Source organism: Macaca fascicularis, chromosome 5, assembly GCF_037993035.2.
Source record: "Macaca fascicularis isolate 582-1 chromosome 5, T2T-MFA8v1.1".
NCBI classification, from domain to species: Eukaryota; Metazoa; Chordata; class Mammalia; order Primates; family Cercopithecidae; genus Macaca; species Macaca fascicularis.
Genome location: NC_088379.1, coordinates 38,254,945 through 38,274,285, shown reverse-complemented (window position 1 = coordinate 38,274,285; position 19,341 = coordinate 38,254,945). Strand labels below are relative to the sequence as shown.

General features: G+C 40.0%; 1 protein-coding gene across 13 annotated transcripts in view; it reads left to right on the top strand.

The window, feature by feature from the left end:
- TMEM156 (transmembrane protein 156) overlaps nt 1-12,555 on the top strand; it is a 62,390-nt gene extending 49,835 nt beyond the window's left edge. For 11 of the 13 annotated variants that reach the window (XR_012434782.1, XR_010586793.2, XR_012434784.1 and 8 more), the window contains 2 exons: nt 8,166-8,271; nt 11,657-12,555. Coding sequence is in view for 9 of the 13 variants with exons in the window: in XM_074039563.1 (XP_073895664.1) it covers nt 8,166-8,233 (68 nt within the window). In the remaining 4 variants the exon portion in view is untranslated. The remainder of the gene's footprint in view (nt 1-8,165; nt 8,272-11,656) is intronic. The other 2 variants (XM_005554687.5, XM_074039564.1) reach the window with 1 other exon arrangement.
- Nucleotides 12,556-19,341: the final 6,786 nt, after the last annotated feature.

Here is a 19,341-nt window from a genome sequence, read left to right as displayed (position 1 = left end):
CCATGCCCTGTTACTGAGAAAAATGAGGCATAGAGGTGTTAAATGATATTCTTTTGATCATTCAGCCCATATTTGTTGAGTACCTATTATGTGTCTAAGGTAGGTTCTGGGGAATAAAACAGTGCCCAGAATATAATCTTTGTGCTCAAGGAGGCAGACAAATGAATAATTACAACAAAGTTGGGTAAATTCTCATTTGGAAGTGGAGGGCACAGAGGGACATATACTGTGTGATCACATAACCCTATTTACTCTTTCTTGGTATTTTTTTAAAAGTTACTTTTGGCTTTCCAATATAATAACCAAGTAAAATATAGCTGAACAAGTAGTTTTGGAGATAAGAGCATTAAAAAAAAGGATGAGGCAAATTCCCTTAGTAGCCAAGAGAGGCTGACTAGGATGAGGAAGTTTTAGATGTGCCTTCATGGTGGGAGATGGACCTTGTCTTTGACATGAAAATCATCAGGACCAAAGTAACGAAAACACCTTGCAAGTTTCCATTGCTCAGTGGGAATCAAAAGTTACTTGGGAAAGATGAGTTGAGGTTAGATACCAGATGTCATGGATATAAAGCACCTTTGAAAAACGACAGAAATCTTTTTCTAAAAGAAGAAAAAGAAGAAGCATCCGAGGGCTGCCTGGGCATGGTCAGGGATAGTGTGATAAGGGCTTTATTTGAGAGCATAAGGCATGGAGTTTTATTTTTAATCAAAGTTTCTACTGCTGAAAATCCATTTTGTTCACTAGATTCAGCCAGGTCAAAATTCAGATTGGGCTTTAAAAAATTTTTTTTAAGGCTCTTCGAAGTTTCTGAAAAGAAGTCATAGAAATGTTTGTTTCAGAGATTTGACAAATTCATGAAAAGACTGCTGTGAAGCTTTAAAATATTTCTGACTGTTCCTACTGCCTTAACTAGTGTTGGTGAATTAATACTACTTGAAAGAAATTGTATTTCCTATGTAGAACTAGAAAACATTTCTACCCCTTTTAGCTATGCTGAAGAAGGCATTAAAATGACATATATCCTACCTTTTTGCCTTTTAATCAATTTTTAGAAGTTTTGCTATTACCATATAAGTTACATGACTTTGGATACTGGAAGAAACTGAAGATAATGCCCCACTAGAGAATTACTTTAGCCATCATTTTGACAGGCAATCGCTTTCTGTTGTAAATTACAGTTATATTTTATGCTATAAACACCAGCAAACCAAATGAATAAGCAAATAATCAGCGGTTTGGCTTTTCAACCAAAAGAACTCTGTTAATTTCCTTGGATAATTATTTAGTTTCATGAATAGGCTCTTTTGATATCTTAACCTTTATAAAGAACAATCTCATCTGGGCACGGTGGTTCAAGCCTGAAATCCTAGTATTTTGGAAGGCCAAGGTGGGAGAATCACTTGAGGCCAGGAGTTTGAGACCAGCCTGGCCAACATGGTGAAACCCTGTCTCTACTAAAAATACAAAAATTAGCCAGGTGTGGTGGTGCATGCTTGTAGTCCCAGCTTCTCAAAAGGCTGAGGCAGGAGAATTGCTTGAACTTGGGAGGTGGAGGCTGCAGTGAGCCGAGATTGTGCCACTGCACTCCAGCCTGGGCGACAGAGCGAGACGCCGTCTCAAAAAACAAACAAACAAACAAACAAACAAACAACCCAACAACAACAAAAGAACAATCTCAAATGTCAAATTGTGGGTTATAAGATGCTTTGTTATTTGCATGGTAAATTCATTCTGAAGCTTTAATGTGCGTCAGAATCAACTTGGATGTCTATAAAACTCCAGGCTTCTAGGCCTCTATGAAGAGAGATTCTTAATTCAATAGATCTGCAACATGCATTTTAAATAACTACCTCTGTTGATTTTCAGGACAAGGGTCTGTCGGTCACTGTACTTACTAGCTTTCTGTTGTTGTGTAACCAATTACCACACATATAGTGGCTTAAAACAGCACACACTGATTATCTCACAGTTTCTGTTGGTCAGATGTCTGTGTATGGCTTAACTGGATCTTCTGCTGAGGGTCTCACAGGCTGAAATCAAGATGTCAGCGGGACTGCATTCCCATCTGAATGCTATGCATCTATGCTCACTCAGGTTATGGAAAGAATTCATTTACGGCTGTGTCCTGAGGGCCTTGGCGTCTTCCTGGCTGCCCACTGGAGGCCGTCCTCAGGTCCCAGAGGCCACTTGGCAGTCACCGCTAGGAGTCCCCCTCCATAGGCATTTCACAGCATGGCAGTTTGTTTCTTTTTGTTTGTTTGTTTTTTGAGACAGAGTCTAGCGCTGTTTGTTTGTTTTTTGAGACGGAGTCATGAGCCAAGATCATGCCATTGCACTCTAGCCTGGGAGACAAGAGTAAAACTCTATCTCAAAAAAAAAAAAAAAAATTACTTTTAATTAAAAAAAGAACTTCAGTTAAAATGTATAATTTTCTGGGAAAAAAATGTATAAAACCCAACAACAGAAGATATAGAATATGTAAATAATTGTCATGGAAGAAATAGAAAATGTGTTCGTTGTCCTTCAAAAAGTAACAGGAAGAGCAGTTCACAGGAGAATGTTACCAATCTCTAAGACACAGGTGTTTCCTATGGTATTTAAACTGTTGAAAGACCAAAGATATTTCCTAATTCTATTTTTGAAATAAACATTATTAATAATATTCAAATCCAAGAAAGACTGAGTCTAAAATGAAATCAGCTCGGATGCAGTGGCTCATGCCTGTAATCTCAGGACTTTGCAAGGCTGAAGCAGGAGGATTGCTTGAGCCCAGGAGTTTGAGAATGCAGTGAGCTATGATAGCACCACTATACTTCAGCCTGGGTGACAGTGCAAGAGCTTGTCTCAAAAAAAAAAAAAAAAAAAAAAAGGCCGGGCGCGGTGGCTCAAGCCTGTAATCCCAGCACTTTGGGAGGCCGAGACGGGCGGATCACGAGGTCAGGAGATCGAGACCATCCTGGCTAACACGGTGAAACCCCGTCTCTACTAAAAAAATACAAAAAACTAGCCGGGCGCAGTGGCGGGCGCCTGTAGTCCCAGGTACTCGGGAGGCTGAGGCAGGAGAATGGCGTGAACCCGGAAGGCGGAGCTTGCAGTGAGCTGAGATCCGGCCACTGCACTCCAGCCTGCGCGGCAGAGCGAGACTCCGTCTCAAAAAAAAAAAAAAAAAAAAAGAAAGAAAGAAAAAATAAATAAATCATTGAGAAATCTTACTTGTGTATATCCATGCAAAAATCCTAAATAAAACATTAGCAATCCAGTAGCACAGTTTAAAAATAACACACACACACACACACACACACACACACACACGCAATCCTGCCTGATCAAGGGAGCTTATTCCAGGAATTACAGGACAGTTTAGCATTAGAAAACCTGTTACTCATCATCATATTTATAGAGATAAATGGTTGGTTATACTAAAAACACGTCTGACAAAATACAATGCATTTTTCATTGTAACTTCTAATAAAAATGAGATAAATATATACTTCCTTAATGTGATAAAATGATAAAATATATTTGGCTCAAACAAACAAAAAAAACCCAGAAATATGTTTAATAGGGAAACACTAAAAGCGTGCCCTGCCCAGCCAGAAATTTTCTAGGATGTCTACTACTGCCATTTTATCTACCATTGTATTGGAAGTACTAGTCAATGCAGTTAGTTAAGCGATCAGAAATACCAAGTTTCAAAATTGGAAAGAATAGGTAAAATGATCACTTATTTTGCAGATGATACCATTGTGTACCTGGAAAATCTAAGATAATTCCCTAAAAAAATCATAAAAAAGAAAAATTCAGTAAGGGACAGGGTATAAAAATATTTTTAAAATCAATAGGATCCACCTATTTAAACAATAACCAGTTAGAGGATACACTGCATATAAAACAATTATAAATAGATAAAGTAACTAGGAATAAACTTAATGAGAAATTTGCAGGATCTTTCTGAAGAAAACTTCAGTAAAATGCTGCTGAGTGACATAAAAATGACTTGAGTAAAGGAAAAGTGTATCATGTTCTTCAAGAGGAAGACGAATACATAAAGATGCTAATTCTTCCTAAATAAATAAAAATAATATCTTTTGAAACAAACAGGTTCATTTCAATATCCCTATGAAAAGTAAACTGTGAGTAGTAGCCAGGAAAAAATTGAAATGGAAGAATACAGGAGAGGTATTCAGTCCATCAAGGTACTGGATTACCAACTGACTGGTATTGGGACGACTGAGTAATCATTTAGGACAACAAGTTAACTCAATCAAGATCTCACACTCACATTAGGGTGACTTTTAAATGGATCAATGATCTTAAACATTATAAAAGTAATAGAAGAATCAATGTTATGACTCATTTATAATTGCAAAATTGGTCTTTCTAATCATGACGGTAACTCAGAGAAGAGACTCATTAAATTGACTATGTGGAAAAAAATGTGCACAGCAAAAAAACTATCACAAGCTAAGATAAAAGACCAACAAGTAATAGGCAAAATTATTTGCAGTTTATTGAGTAAGCAACTAAATCTCTAGTAAATAAGGAGCTTCTAATAATTGAAGAAAAGACCACAATCCAGTAGGCAAATGGTGAAGGATAAGACTGGACTGCATACAGAAAAGGAAATACAAATGGCTGGCACTTACACACATGAAAGGCTGCTCAGGGTCACTCAGAATAAATTCTTCCAGAAACAGTTTTTTTGTGTGTGAGCCTACTATGTGCCAATAATATTAATAATATTGACCTTCTGGATATAGAAGGCAGTGAATCCCTACCCACTACTCCCCAGAAAAAAAAAAAAAAAAAAAAGAGGCAGGGCATGGTGGCTCATGCCTGTAATCCCAGCACTTTGGGAGGCTGAGGCGGGTGGATCACTTGAGGTCGGGAGTTTGAGACCAGCCTGGCCAACATGGTGAAACTCCGTCTCTACTGAAAATACAAAAATTAGCCAGGTGTGGTGGCACACACCTGTGATCCAAGCTACTCAGGAGGCTGAGGCAGAATTGTTTGAACCCAGGAGGCGGAGGTTGCAGTGAGCTGAGACTGCAGTGAGGCTAGAGTGCACTGCACTCCAGTGACAGAGCGACACCCCATCTCAAAAGCAAACCAACAAACAAAACAAAACAAAAAGATTTTTGCTTCATGGAGCTTACATTCTAGTGGAAATGCAAATTAAAGCTACACTGAAATGCTATTTTTAATCTATCAGATTGGCAAAAATCAGAAGTTTGACACCACACTTAATACAAAGCACAATAGGAACTCTCATCCTTATGTGTCAGAGGGTAAATTGGTACAACTTCTGGGATAGATAATTTGGTAGTAACTATCAAAGTTACAAATACATAAGCCATTTGATCCAGCAAAATTATTCCTAGAAATTTATAGATTTACTTATACAGGAGAGAAATGATGTATGTACAATGTTTATTGCTAGAGGGTTTGCAATATCCAAAGATTAGACACAATACAAAAAGGAGGCTGTTTACTTGATGATACATCCATGCAATGGAATACCGGGGAGTTGTAAAAAGAAATGAGAAAGTGCTATGTGGGAAGATGTCTGAGATATATTGTTAAGTATTCATATGCATATAGTATACATATATTTTCATACCAATTGGGTATGGTGTGAAATGTATATGTATATAGTAGACATATATTTTTTACCAATTATGTAAAAAAGGACCAAAATAGCATATACATAATAAAAGTATAAATTATATACACAATGTATATATTATATATACATACTCAGTATATATAGCATATACATATATAGTGTGTTATACATATACAGTGCATATATTACATATATATACACATATAGAGTGTATATATGTAGCACGTATATACACACAAACTGATATACAGAAAACAACCTGGACCGGCACAAGTGGCTTATGCCTGTAATCCCAGCACTTTGGGAGGCTGAGGAAGGTGGATCACAAGGTCAAGAGATCGAGACCATGCTGGCCAACATGTTGAAACCCTGTCTCTACTAAAAATAGAAAAAAAAAAATTAGCTGGGCATAGTGGCGCACACCTGTAATCCCAGCTACTCTGGAGGCTGAGGCAGGAGAACTGCTTCAACCCGGAAGGTGGAGGTTACAGTGTGCAGAGATTGTGCCACTGCACTCCAGCCTGGTGACAGAGCGAGACTCTTTCTCAATAAGAAACAAAAACAAAAACAAAAAACCCCACATAAAACTAATAACCTTACTTACCTATGGCAGAAGAAGAAAAGAAAGTAAGAAACTATGTGATGTGGTGGGAAGTGATTTTCTAGGAGACTGGGGAAGAGGCAGCCATTTTCCTAACTGTTCCTTCATAGTTTTAAAAATTTTAATCATGAAAGTGTATTCCTTATTCAGAAAATTAAATTTCAAAAATATTATTGAAGGAAATTTTCTAATTAAAAAAAATGTACCAGGCCGGGCATGGTGGCTCTCGCCTGTAATTCCAGCATTTTGGGAGGCCGAGGTGGGCAGATCACCTGAGGTCAGGAGCTCAAGACCAGCCTGGCCAACATGGCAAAATCCAGACTCTACTAAAAATACAAAAATTAGCTGGGAATGGTGGCATATGTCTGTATCCCAACTACTCAGGAGGCTGAGGCAGGAGACTCATTTGAACCCAGGAGGCGGAGGTTGCGGTGAGCTGAGAGCGCACCATTGCACTCCAGCCTGGGTGACAGAGCGAGACTCTGTCTCAAAAAAAAAAAAAAAAACAAACAAAAAAAACAAACCTCAGAGAAGGTTCTACGGTATTTCTGTACCAGTGTTTGATCATCTTCATGGACAAGAAGCATCATTTTCTTGAATATACTAAATCTCCCTTTCTGATTTATCTTCTTAAGCAATCACCCAAATTTCTCTTTAAATTGTAGGTCACCTTGGCTGGGCATGGTGGCTCACACCTGTAATCCCAGCAATTTGGGAGGCTGAGGCGGGTGGATCACCTGAGGTCAGTAGTTCCAGACCAGCCTGATCAACATGGGAGAAACCCTGTCTCTAGTAAAAGTACAAAATTAGCTGGGCATGGTGGTACATGCCTGTAATCCCAGCTACTCAGGAGGCTGAGGCAGGAGAATCACTTGAGCTCGGGAGGTGGAGGTTGTGGTGAGCCAAGATAGCACTATTGCACTCCAGCCTGGGCAGCAAGAGCGAAACTCTGTCACCAAAAAAAAAAAAAAAAAAAAAAAAAAAAAAAAAAAAAATTGTAGGTCACCTCAATTCAGGGTTTTGTATCAAAAGTAGAGATGTCTATGAAACGAAAACTCAATTCTTTTTTTTTTTTTTTGAGACGGAGTCTCGCTCTGTCGCCCAGGCTGGAGTGCAGTGGCGCGATCTCGGCTCACTGCAAGCTCCGCCTCCCGGGTTCACGCCATTCTCCTGCCTCAGCCTCCCGAGTAGCTGGGACTACAGGCGCCCACAACCGCGCCCGGCTAATTTTTTGTATTTTTAGTAGAGACGGGGTTTCACCGTGGTCTCGATCTCCTGACCTTGTGATCCGCCCGCCTCGGCCTCCCAAAGTGCTGGGATTACAGGCTTGAGCCACCGCGCCCGGCCGAAAACTCAATTCTTAATATTAAAGCTAGAAAAACAAGACCGTGGATCTCAGGAGAATGAACGAGAAGCCATGATGTAGGAAATAAAGTTTCATCTTCCACCTTGAAGTCAGCTGAGGATAATATTAGAGGAATTTTATAAAGTCACACAGTCATGAGCAGGAAGACAGATTAGAATTCATCTAATTTGTAACTTTGCTTCTTGGTAAAACTGTCCCTGAGATCAAAGACATCATTAATATTCTCCTTAGGGACATATTTCAACAAAATGTGATAGAATAAAATGTTTGCAGTTTCCAAACAAAGATTCTTTGCTTGCTACTTGACATTGGACTTTAAATTTGTTCTCTACGTTGTCTTCCTTAACTATGCTTCAGGTCTTTGTGCCCAGGACGTGGGGCAAGCAGTTGAGAGAACTGGGTGAAAGGTGTTAGAGAGGTAGGCAGGAAAATTAGAGAGGGTGGAAAGTCCCAAAATCCTTTCTAGAGGTCGAGCATGGTTCTCTTGCTACACTTACTACATTAGAATAAGCATGTCTCTTTTTGCTATTTACTAAATATAGACTAAAACAGTTCTCCTTCTTAAACAGCAGAGACCACACAGAGGCTGCCTTTGGATGAAGTCCAGGAAGTGCTTCCCCCAATACCAGAACTATAAGTTACTTCCGCAGTGTATCCGTGAGATCAATATACACGGTGAGTGATTATTTGGCTTTATCGACTTTATTCGTTATAAACACAGATAGATTCAAGGGGGCACAGTTGAACCCCAACTCCATTTCTGTCTGGTAGGAGGTAGAAAATGATGAATTTGCAGTCAGTTCATATGAATTAGATGACATGAAATAAAATGACTATTTTCTCCAAGATCTAGGGAGGATCAGTAGATGGATCTCTTAGTTTTTTGAACTGCTCCTGAGATGTTAGCTTATCCCTTGACCCTGTTTTTCCTGGAGTTGAGCCATAATTTAGTTAGACTATGAGAAAACAGAGAATGAGATGTGTAAAGCAAACTGCCTACTCCCCGATATTGAAATAAAAACTTCTCTAAATGTGACATCTGATAATCTAAATTAATGCCTATTGATTTCCATGTATTTAAGTCTAAAAGTATGGTCAAAAGTATTGAAATTTTTTTCATTCATTCATCAAATCTTCCTTGAAATTTTTTTCATTCATTCATCAAATCTTCCTTAAGTAGCAATTATGTTAAAGGCACTAGGAATAGCCATTGTAGGGAGTATAAAAATTATAACAGGGAAGGGGAGGGAAACTAGCATTTATTAGTACCCCTCTTATTGTGCTTTGTGGTAATTGGTTATATCGTTTACTCTTCAGAATACGTTGGTGGTTATCAGTCAAAGTACTATCAGGAAATTGATATTGTACTCAAATTGAATACTTTGAGAAGAGTTTAATGAAGGGCATATTAAGCCAGGATGTGGGAAAAATGAAAAGGGAGAATGCAGCACCCTGAGACAAGAAATAGTGGGACCCTGCTACTGTATTTAAGACTAAAGGGGAAAGAAACCCAGAGAGACAGAGACAGAGGCAGATATGCACGCATGTACACACACACAGACACACACACACACAGACACACACAAAAAAAGTGTGAGGAGGGCTGTTTGACAGGAGCTGTGACATTTGCTCAAGGGACACTCTAGCCTGGGGTCACCCTGAAAAGAGAGAATAACTATCCAAACTTTGGGAACTCTTATACACTGTTGGTAGGAATGTAAGCTAGTGTAGCCACTATGCAAAACAGTAGGAGATTTCTCAAAAAACTTAAACTAGAACTACTGTTCCATTCAGCGATCCTACTACCGGGCATCTACCCAAAGGAAAAGAAATCACGGCAGGGTGCAGTGACTCACGCCTGTAATCCCAGCACTTTGGGAGACTGAGGCGGGCAGGTTGCTTGAGCTTAGGGGTTCGAGACCAGCCTGAGCAACATGGTGAAACCCTGTCTCTACAAAAAGTACAAAAATTAGCCAGGCATGGTGACATGTGCCTGAAATCCCAGCCACTGGGGAGGCTGAGGCAGGAGGATCACTTGAGCCTGGGGAGTTGAGGCTGTAGTGAACGGTGTTCATGCCACTGCACTCTAGCTTGGGAGACAAAGTGAGACCATGTCTTAAAAAAAAAAAAAAAAAAAGAAAGAAAGAAAGAGAAAAATAAAATAAATCACTATAGCAAAGGGATACCTATACTCACATGTTTACTGTAGCACTATTGACAATAGCAAAGATATGGAATGGACCTAAGTGCCCATCAACAGGTGAATGGATAAACAAATGTGGTCCATATACACAATGAAACATTTGCTGTAAAAAATGAAATCATGCCATATGCAGCAACATGGATGGGACTGGAGGTCATTATCTCAAGTGAAGTAAGCCACGGACGAAAAGGCAAATATCACATGTTCTCCACTTGTAGATGAGAGCTAAAAAAATTGATCACATGGAGGTAGAGTGGAAAGATAGAGAACAGAGACTGAGAAAGGTAAGTTGTGGGGAGAAGATGAAGGGAAATGGATTAAAGGGTACAAACGTACAGTCAGGTAGAAGGAATAAATTGAACATCTGAAAGCACAGTAGGGTGACTATAATTACACAAAAATGTATTGTACTTGGGCCTAAATATTCTGACTTGATCACTAATCACTGTGCATTATATACATAGAACAAAAGTTAGCAGGTACCCCATAAATATGTACAAACAACCCCAACTTTACCATCCTTTCTTCCTCTAATGTGCTGGTACTCCCCCATTGACCAAACCCAGTCAGAGCCAGAGGGCACTAGAGCCCAGTGGAGGCAGTTATGTAAGTTGACCTCCCAGGGCACCGAGCAGGGTGGAAACAAGTAGAGGGCAGATCGGGAGAGATAGCCAAAGGGATCCAGCGTAGATGGCTCAATACGCCAAACTGAAACTAAGTGCCAAGGATCTATCTGTGTTCAAGATTAAAGAGAGGCGGGTCTTACTACTTTGTGTCTCAATGCAACCGGGGTCTGCTGTTGGCTCAGAAATTCCTAAGTAGCATATAGTGTAGTCATATGATTGTGTCAATGATATATTACTGGATATTATTATGCTTGAGACCTCTGATTCTGGTTCTTCATTCTGGGATGTTTATCTTTGCATCTGAAGGGTTCCTCTTTCTTTGTTCATTCACCAAATGATTTTTGACCACCTACTGTATGTTGAGAATTCTACTCATTGACAAAAACAACAATGTAGTCAATGGAGGAGTCAGATTAGAGAACCCCTAATTCCAATAAAGACTCAAGGAACATGACAGAGGGATTCACATGGGAAGGGAGGGCCTTGGGGAGCACAATAGAGAGACTCCTCCTTCAGAGGACATGATGCCTAGTGTTTAGATGTTCAATAAGGATTTGTTGAGTGAATGAATAAATCCCAATTTCTATGTCTCTGTGCTAGAATCATGGAATGTTATAAGTGAAAGAAACTGGCATGAACACTTACACTTTCATTTGATAAATATAGAAAATAAACCAAACATACTCTAGCAGCAGATGTTAGAGGAGACTCTAGGTTTCCTTGGTCCTAGGCTGAGAAGTTTGTTATCACTGAGCACATTGTCTTCTTAGGGATATAATGGGGGATGCCATCGCATCACACAGAATCAGCCCTGGGGTCACCCTGAAAAGAGAGAATAACTATCCCAACTTCGGGAACTCTTATACACTGCTGGTAGGAATGTAAACTAGTATAGCCACTACAGAAAACAGTATGGAGATTTCTCAAAAAACTAAAAATAGAACTACTGCTCCATTTAGCAATCCCACTACTGGGTATCTACCCAAAGGAAAAGAAGTCATGGAAGGGTGCGGTGGCTCATGCCTGTAATCCCAGCACTTTGGGAGGCTGAGGCAGTCAGGTTGTCCTGAAAGAGCCCTGAATCAGAGACTTGAGGACATTTTTTGGTGGTCTTATAAGGCATAGTTTTAACAAATGGTTTTAAAATTGTTTTCTACCAGTTCTAATTCAAGTAACACTTAACAAAATTTTTGTGTGAATAATATTTTCTTGCTTTTGTTTAAATCTTCAGAATATCCCTGGGCACCTTGGACTGAGCCCTTTGAAGAATACTCATAATTTTATTTTGTGAATGAGTAGACTGGAAAATGTTTGGGTCCAGCTGAGGATGCACAGTTGGAAAGCAGGAGGAATGCTGACTGGTTGATGAAAACTAGCTTAAGAGCATTCATTTGACCCATGAGATCAAGGGAACAAGAGTATTTGCAAGAAGCCATTATGAGTCATGGAAAACAAGATGATGAAACCCATGGAAAGAGCAAGAGAATTCCTACTCTTTCTCTTCTTAAAAAAATCTATCACATACAGCACAGAATGGAGTCAAGATTTTAATTTTGAGGAACCAAAAAAAGGATCAAATATGAAAACCCTTTCTTTTATTGGGCCACATTGTAGGTGCTGATTCGATAATTTTTTCCTATGCAGATAGATTATTTCTATTTTGTAGATTATTTAAGAGGGTCTGGTTGTTTGTTTATACGTTTGTTTGCATTTATGAATTTTGCTGCCTTTTAGCACCAGGATGTTTTTAAAAAAATTCAAAGAGGCCGGGCAAGGTGGCTAACGCCTGTAATCCCAGCACTTTGGGAGGCCGAGACGGGAGGACCATGAAGTCAAGATATCGAGATGATCTTGGCCAACATGGTGAAACCCCGCCTCTATTAAAAATACAAAAATTAGCTGGGTGTGGCAGCGCGTGCCTGTAGTCCCAGCTACTTAGAAGACTGAGGCAGAAGAATCGCGTAAACCAGGAGGTGGAGGTTGCAGTGAACCAAGATCATGCCACTGCATTCCAGCCTGGTGACAGAGCGAGACTCTGTCTCAAAAAAAAAAAAAAAGAAAAAAAGAAAAAAATTCAAAGATACCAAAATAAAACAAATTTAAATAAAATACTTAAGTACTTAAATCTAACAGCAAAACGTTTCCTTTGATTCTTTTGGCTTTCATATTTGTTATAGCCATTATTAATGTCAAGCATAATTATAGTTATTAATGACAATAAAAAAAGCACATATAGACAAGAGGGCAGCTCTTAACATTAAAATATAAAAATGCTTTTCCAGAGTTAAGGTGGAACTTAATCTCCTGGCCATCATTATATGGTTAAAATTGCTTATCTGAGTTGATTTACAGAGTTAACTGCAGGGTCAGATTTAATAATCAGTGATGGGGTTGAGGACATGCTACCCCAAAATATGGCACCTTGGCAAACTGAATGTTTTAAGCTGAAGGATTTGAGAAAATGGCAAATTTTAAGTGGAAATATTACTCTGACCTTCCTTTGCCACCTTTCTCTCTGGAAGCAGGTAATAAAACCTTTGCTGACCTTCCTCGAAAACACATCATAGGACCTCATGTGAGAGGTGCTCTTCCTATATCCACAGAGGAAAGGCAGTTCCCTATCTCCCAAGACACAGGCACACAGAGGAGAATCTGAACAAACGGGCCCTGCTAAGTTTCCCTCCATTTATTCCTATTAGATCTAGTACTCCTTTTGCCTGATTATATTTCTCCAAGTCTTTCTCCATTCTTCATCAAACCTACTACTAAAAACACTCAAGTGTAACTGTTTCCTCTGATCTTCATTTCCTAGAGATGGCCCTTGTGTTATGTAGAATTTATTTAAATAAATCACTATGTTTTTCTCTGGTTAATCTTTTGTTATAGCGGATTCAGCTCTGAATTTAAAAGGGTAGAAGGAAAAGATATTTTTCCCTTCCTACATAACCAATCTAACAGGCATGAATATTCCAGAGGTTTTTTTTTTTTTTTTCTGGTATTTGATTATTTTTTTCTATAGATCACAAATTGAGATTCTAATTGTAAAATTTAGAGATTGAAGATTTGGCAAACGGAATTATAGTAGTCTCGCTTTTTCTTGTCTGTGTATCCCTAAATAATAGGTGAGTCAAACTCAGGTCTGGGATTTTTCAGCAGGCGTGTAGGGCTATTACACCCTATGAGATATGGATACTATGCAACTTCTCAGAAGCCAAATTATTGTTTCCCTACACACTACCTCTTATGTTCTGACAAATGACTTAGAAATCAATGAGCACTTGGCTTGCAAAAAGCATATATTAAGCTTTGAGTCCACTTAAATTGTGGCAGCTTTCAGGAAGCTAATTTCACCTATTCATTAAAATAATTGACTTTTAACAGATACTGTGAAACACACAAAGATGTAGATGGCCTACACTGCCTACAGAGAATTTACACTCTGGCAGAGGAGACAGGATGTGTACGCCTCTGGTGAAAATACTAGACACAATACAGTAAGCTAAGTGTCAATTGCAGGATGCAGGCTTCCTGCTGAGAATTTACAAGCCAATAGGATCAATTCCAGTTGGGAGGAATTAGGGCAGGCTTTTGAGCAGGGTTTTGAAGATGGCTTTTCCTGATTTCTCAGAATCACCAAACCTCTTAAATACACACGTTCTCAGCCCCCATAACTGTTTTCATACCTATTACTTTGCCATTATTTTTGTGGTTACGAATTAATGTCTGGCTTCCTTTCTAGACTGGAAGCTGCATGAGGACAGGGAACATGTCTGGTTCTGCTCACCATAGTATCCCCAGCAGCTGGTAGGGTGTTTGGCTCACAGTAGGTCCTTTGTAAATATTTGCTGGGTAAAGAACTAGGCCGGGTGCAGTGGCTCACACCTGTAATCCCAGCACTTTGAGAGGCAAAGGCAGGAGGATCGCGTGAGGCCAGGAGTGTGAGGCTGCAGTGAGCTATGGTTGTACCACTGCACTCCAACCTAGGCAACAGAGTGAGACCCTGTCTCTGAAAAATAAAGACCTATTTATCAAGCCTTTACTCTACATCTGGCATGGGCCTTGTGTACTTTCATTTCTTCCTCACAATGATGCCTTGAAACAGGTGTCATTCTCTCTGAGGAAGCTGAGGCTAAGGGAATCACCAATCCTATTGATTGATATGCTTCAATCTTAGGTTGGTCAGGCTGCAAAGCCTGTGCAGCTTCTATAGTCTGCCCTGTAGGGTAGAGACAGGGCAAAGAGAGCAAAATGGATGGGGGGGCGTGCCTGAGAGAAGTGGCTATGGCTGAGAGTACTGTCAAAGATCTCTTCAAGGAGCGCAAGGAGGCTGGGTGAACTGGGCCCTGGAAGAAGACATCTCACTGGAGTTGCTATGTGGTCACTGGTCCTGTGTGTCTCCCCTAGCCTGGCAGTTCCGTCCCCCTCTCCATACAACTGGCCCCAGTAACAACCAACCTGGGGTCCTTGGTGCCTCGTATGATTGATGGCTTCCCATTGACATCACTAGCTTTTTGTGTACCCTGCTTTCCAGTTGGTTCCAAACTTGACCTTGACCCACCCACACCCCCTCCCTATGACTTGTGGCTTAGTCCTGTGTTCACTGCAGGCTTTCCTCCCCAGCTGTAAGCCACAGTCATCTCCTTGACCTCTGCATCCTGTTGAGCAGCCAGGTCCCTAGCCTTCCATTCAAAGAATTCAGGTGTAGATTGAAGAGGGAGAGAGGAAACATGGCACCATGCAGGAGTCTTTTAGTCATTAAGCACACAGTGGAATTCGAGTGACAGAAAGAAGAAGAGAAAGAAGAGAGGGTATGGATGGAGAATTGGTGGTGTTTGATAACTGATTTGATGCAGGGGTGATAGTCAGGGTAGGCAGAGAAAGGAGAGATGAGACACACGTGAAAATCTTCCAGACTCCTGTGTGCAGAAAATAAATATTGCCCTAACTTATAACTACTAGTTTTTAGTTTCTAGAAGAATTTTTATTTTCCAGAGGATTTCTACTGAACTCTGTACTTTCATCCTAGCCTGAAGTTGTACTCTTCCCTTATCTATACTCAGTCATCCCTGGATGGAACAGTCATTCAGACCACGTTCTCTTCCCTGCCTTTTTAATGATTGTTACATTTGCCCTTTCCTTTCATCTTTGTAAATCCTTTTCATCAAAGGCAGATAGGCCACCTTGTCCATGAAGTTTCCCCTGCTCACCCCAGATGGCACAATGTCTGGTTCTTTTTCGGTGTTTTTCTAGGATTTAGTCCTCTTATCATGGTACTTCTCACATCTTGCCTTGTACCACAGCTAGTTGTTTTCATTTCTCTTTCCCTACCAGACTGTAAGTGAGAGCGGGAACCATATCATCTCCAGCTTCTGAGTCTCTGATGATAGGTACTCACTTCCCTCCAACCTGCTTCTCCCAAGCAATAATCATCTGGGTTAATGGAGTTAACCAGATGTTGGCTGTAGATTCAGGTTATCTGTAAGGGGATGGAATTGGAGGCCCACACATCAGGGCCTTCTAGCACAATGATAATGTCCTTTTATAAACTTGGTGGCAGGTGTATGAGAGTTCGTTGGGTCATGATTCTATATAGCTTACATAAATTTTAAAATGAACTTTAGCACCTACTTAATATTTAGTAAAATAAAATTTAAAAATAGACAAACATTGTACTGAATTGCATCCATCCTTACCTTCTGCCTCTGTCAGTAGATAACTTCTGTCTGTTTATCTCTCTCTGAACTATCTTCCTTTCCCTTTCTGTCAGACATTGTGGAATAAAGACTTGAACTCAATTTTCTGACACAGTTTATTCTCATAATTTGACTCTGCTTACTTCCTTTTCTGTCTCCTTGTCTATTTTACTTCTTTTTCTGTCTACGTATTTCTTTACCATCTCCGACTATTTTTACTATTCTGATGGATGGCAATCTTAGGATAATGAGTGGAAAAGAGTTCTTAAATCTTGAAAATTTAAGTAAGGCATATTACCAGATTAACCTAGAGTCATGAAAACTAAAACATACATTTAAAAAATCTTCTGTGAACTGGAAATTATATACTTTGGTAAAGGTTCTGAATAGACTTTTTTTTTGAAAAGAAGACATAAAAACAGAAAAGTAATGAAAAAATGTTCAACATCACTAATCATCAGGGAAATACAAATCAAAACCATACTGGGGTATCATCTCACTCCAAGTCAAATGGCCATGCTCAAAAAGACAAAAAATAACATAAATGCTGGAGAGGATGCAGAGAAGAGGAAATTCCTGTACACTGTTGGTGAGAATGTAAATTAGTACAGCCCTTATGAAAAATAGCATGAAGGTTTCTTAACAAACTAAAAATAGAACTACCACATGATCCAGCAATGCTACTACTGGGTATTTATCCAAAGGAAAGGAAATCAATATATCAAAGAACTACCTGCACTCCAGTGTTTATTACAGCACTATTCAAAGTAGCCCAAATATGAAACCAACATACAGATCCATCAATGGATGAACGAATAAAGAGAATGTGGTACATATATGCATTAGTCCATTTTCACACTGCTAATAAAGGCATACCCAAGACTGGGTAGTTTATAAAGAAAAAGAAGCTTAAAGTACTCATAGTTTCACATGGCTGGGGAGGCCTCATAATCGTGGCAGAAGGTGAAAGGCATGTCTTACATGGCAGCAGGCAAGAGAGAATAAGAGCCGAGTAAAATGGGTTTCCCCATATAAAACCATCAGATCTCATGAGACTGACTTACTACCACGACAACAGTATGGGGGAAATTGCCCTCCTGATTCAATTATCTTCCACTGGGTCCCTCCCCAGGATGGAAGCTACAATTCAAGATGAGATTTGGGTGGGGACACAGCCAAACCATATCAATATACACAATGGAATACAATTCAGACACACACACACACACACACACACACACACACACACACACACAAATAAAATTCTGTCATTCACAGCAACGTAGATGAGCCCAGAAGCCATCGTGTTAAGGGAAATAAGCCAGATAGAGGAAGATAAATACCAAATGTTCTCACTCATGCAAAAGTTAGAAAAAAAAGTTGAACTCATAGAAGTAGAAAGTAGAATTGTTGTTATTAGAAGCTGGGAAGGGTAGAGAGATGGAAGGATAGGGAGAGATTGGTTAATGGTTAAAAAATTCCAGATAGGAAGTCACTGTATAGTCACTACATGGTGGCTATAGTTAACAAAATGGTATTGAATATCTCAAAATAGGTAGAAAAGAGGATTGTGAGGGTGCCCAACACAAATAAATGATAAATGTTTGAGGTGATGGACATGCTGATTACCCTGATTTGATCATTACATATGTATCAAAATATTACTCTATATCCCACAAATATGTGCAATTATTACATGTCAACTAAAGAAAAGATACTTCATCTGCGAATAGTAGAAGGTCCAAGTGAAAGTAATTTAAATGATGAGAAGATTTATTATGTTATCTAATGGGAAATTCTAATGGGGTGCTTCCAGGGTTGGTTAATTCAAGACTCATATCATCAAGCACTCAAGTTCTCTCTTCTCTTTCCTCTCTGCCATCTTCAGATTGTTGGTGTTTGTGTTGAGGCTTCCCCTCTCATGGTTTCAAGGAAAGGTTATGTTAAATGGTGGGGCCATAGCACCAACAATCATCATATCCTTTTTGTCTTTTTTTTTTTTTTTTTGAGACGGAGTCTCACTCTGTTGCCCAGGCTGGAGTGCAGGGGCACGATCTCAGCTCACTGCAACCTCTGCCTCTTGAGTTCAAGCAATTCTCCTGCCTCAGCCTCTCAAGTAGTTGGGATTACCCACCACCACATCTGGCTAATTTTTGTATTTTTAGTAGAGATTTGGTTTCGCCATGTTGGCCAGGCTGGTCTTGAACTCCTGACCTCGTGATCCACCTGCCTTGGCCTCCCGAAGTGCTGGGATTATAGGCGTGAGCCACCACACCCAGCCCAATCATCATATTTTACACCATGATTTTTCTTTTTTAGTTACCTAGGCTGGTCTCGGACTCTTGGGCTCAAACATACTCCTGCCTCAGCCTCCTGAGTAGCTGGGATTACAAGCATGAACCACCACACCTATAGCCACAATGTCCTTTATACAAGTGAATAAACCTTTACGAGAAGTCTCCTCCACCACCAGCAGATTTATTCTCATGTCAGAGCATCTAGAACAAGGTCACCGAGCCACCCTTAAACCACCCAATGGCAGGGGGTATGGGATCATCATGACTAATTCCAACCAATCAAGATTAACCTGATTCTCAAGTTGGGGAGGAGAATTGACTATCAGAATAAAACCAGGGCTCTGCAAACATGAAGAAGAAGAAAGTGACTCTTGGGTGCCTCTATGAATGTTCTTTCTCACATCCAAGGAGATGTGCAAAGAGAGAAACTTTAAAAAAAATTTTTTTTTCTGAGATGGAGTCATGCTCTGTCGCCCAGAGTTGGAGTGCAGTGGTGTGATCTCGACTCACTACAACCTCCGCTTCCAGGGTTCAAGAGATTCTCCTGCCTAAGCCTCCCAAGTAGCTGGGATTACAGGTGAGCGCCACCACACCCAGCTAAATTTTGTATTTTTGGTAGAGATGGGATTTCACCGTGTTGGGCAGGCTGGTCTCAAACTCCTGCCCTTGTGCTCTGCCTGCCTTGGCCTCCCAAAGTGCTGGGATTACAGGTGTGAGCCACCATGCCCAGCCAAGATAAACATTTAAAACAAAACACAGACTTGTGTTTTTTCCCCCAGAACAATCTCTTGAGGCACGTGAAGGCTGTTCTGCAAGCATGTGTCACTGTCTAACATTTTGAGATGGGTGGTAACATCCGTGTGTGGACAGTGTTGTCATGGGGCCATTATCTCCATCCAAAGTGACATCCATTTAAGATGGGCTGT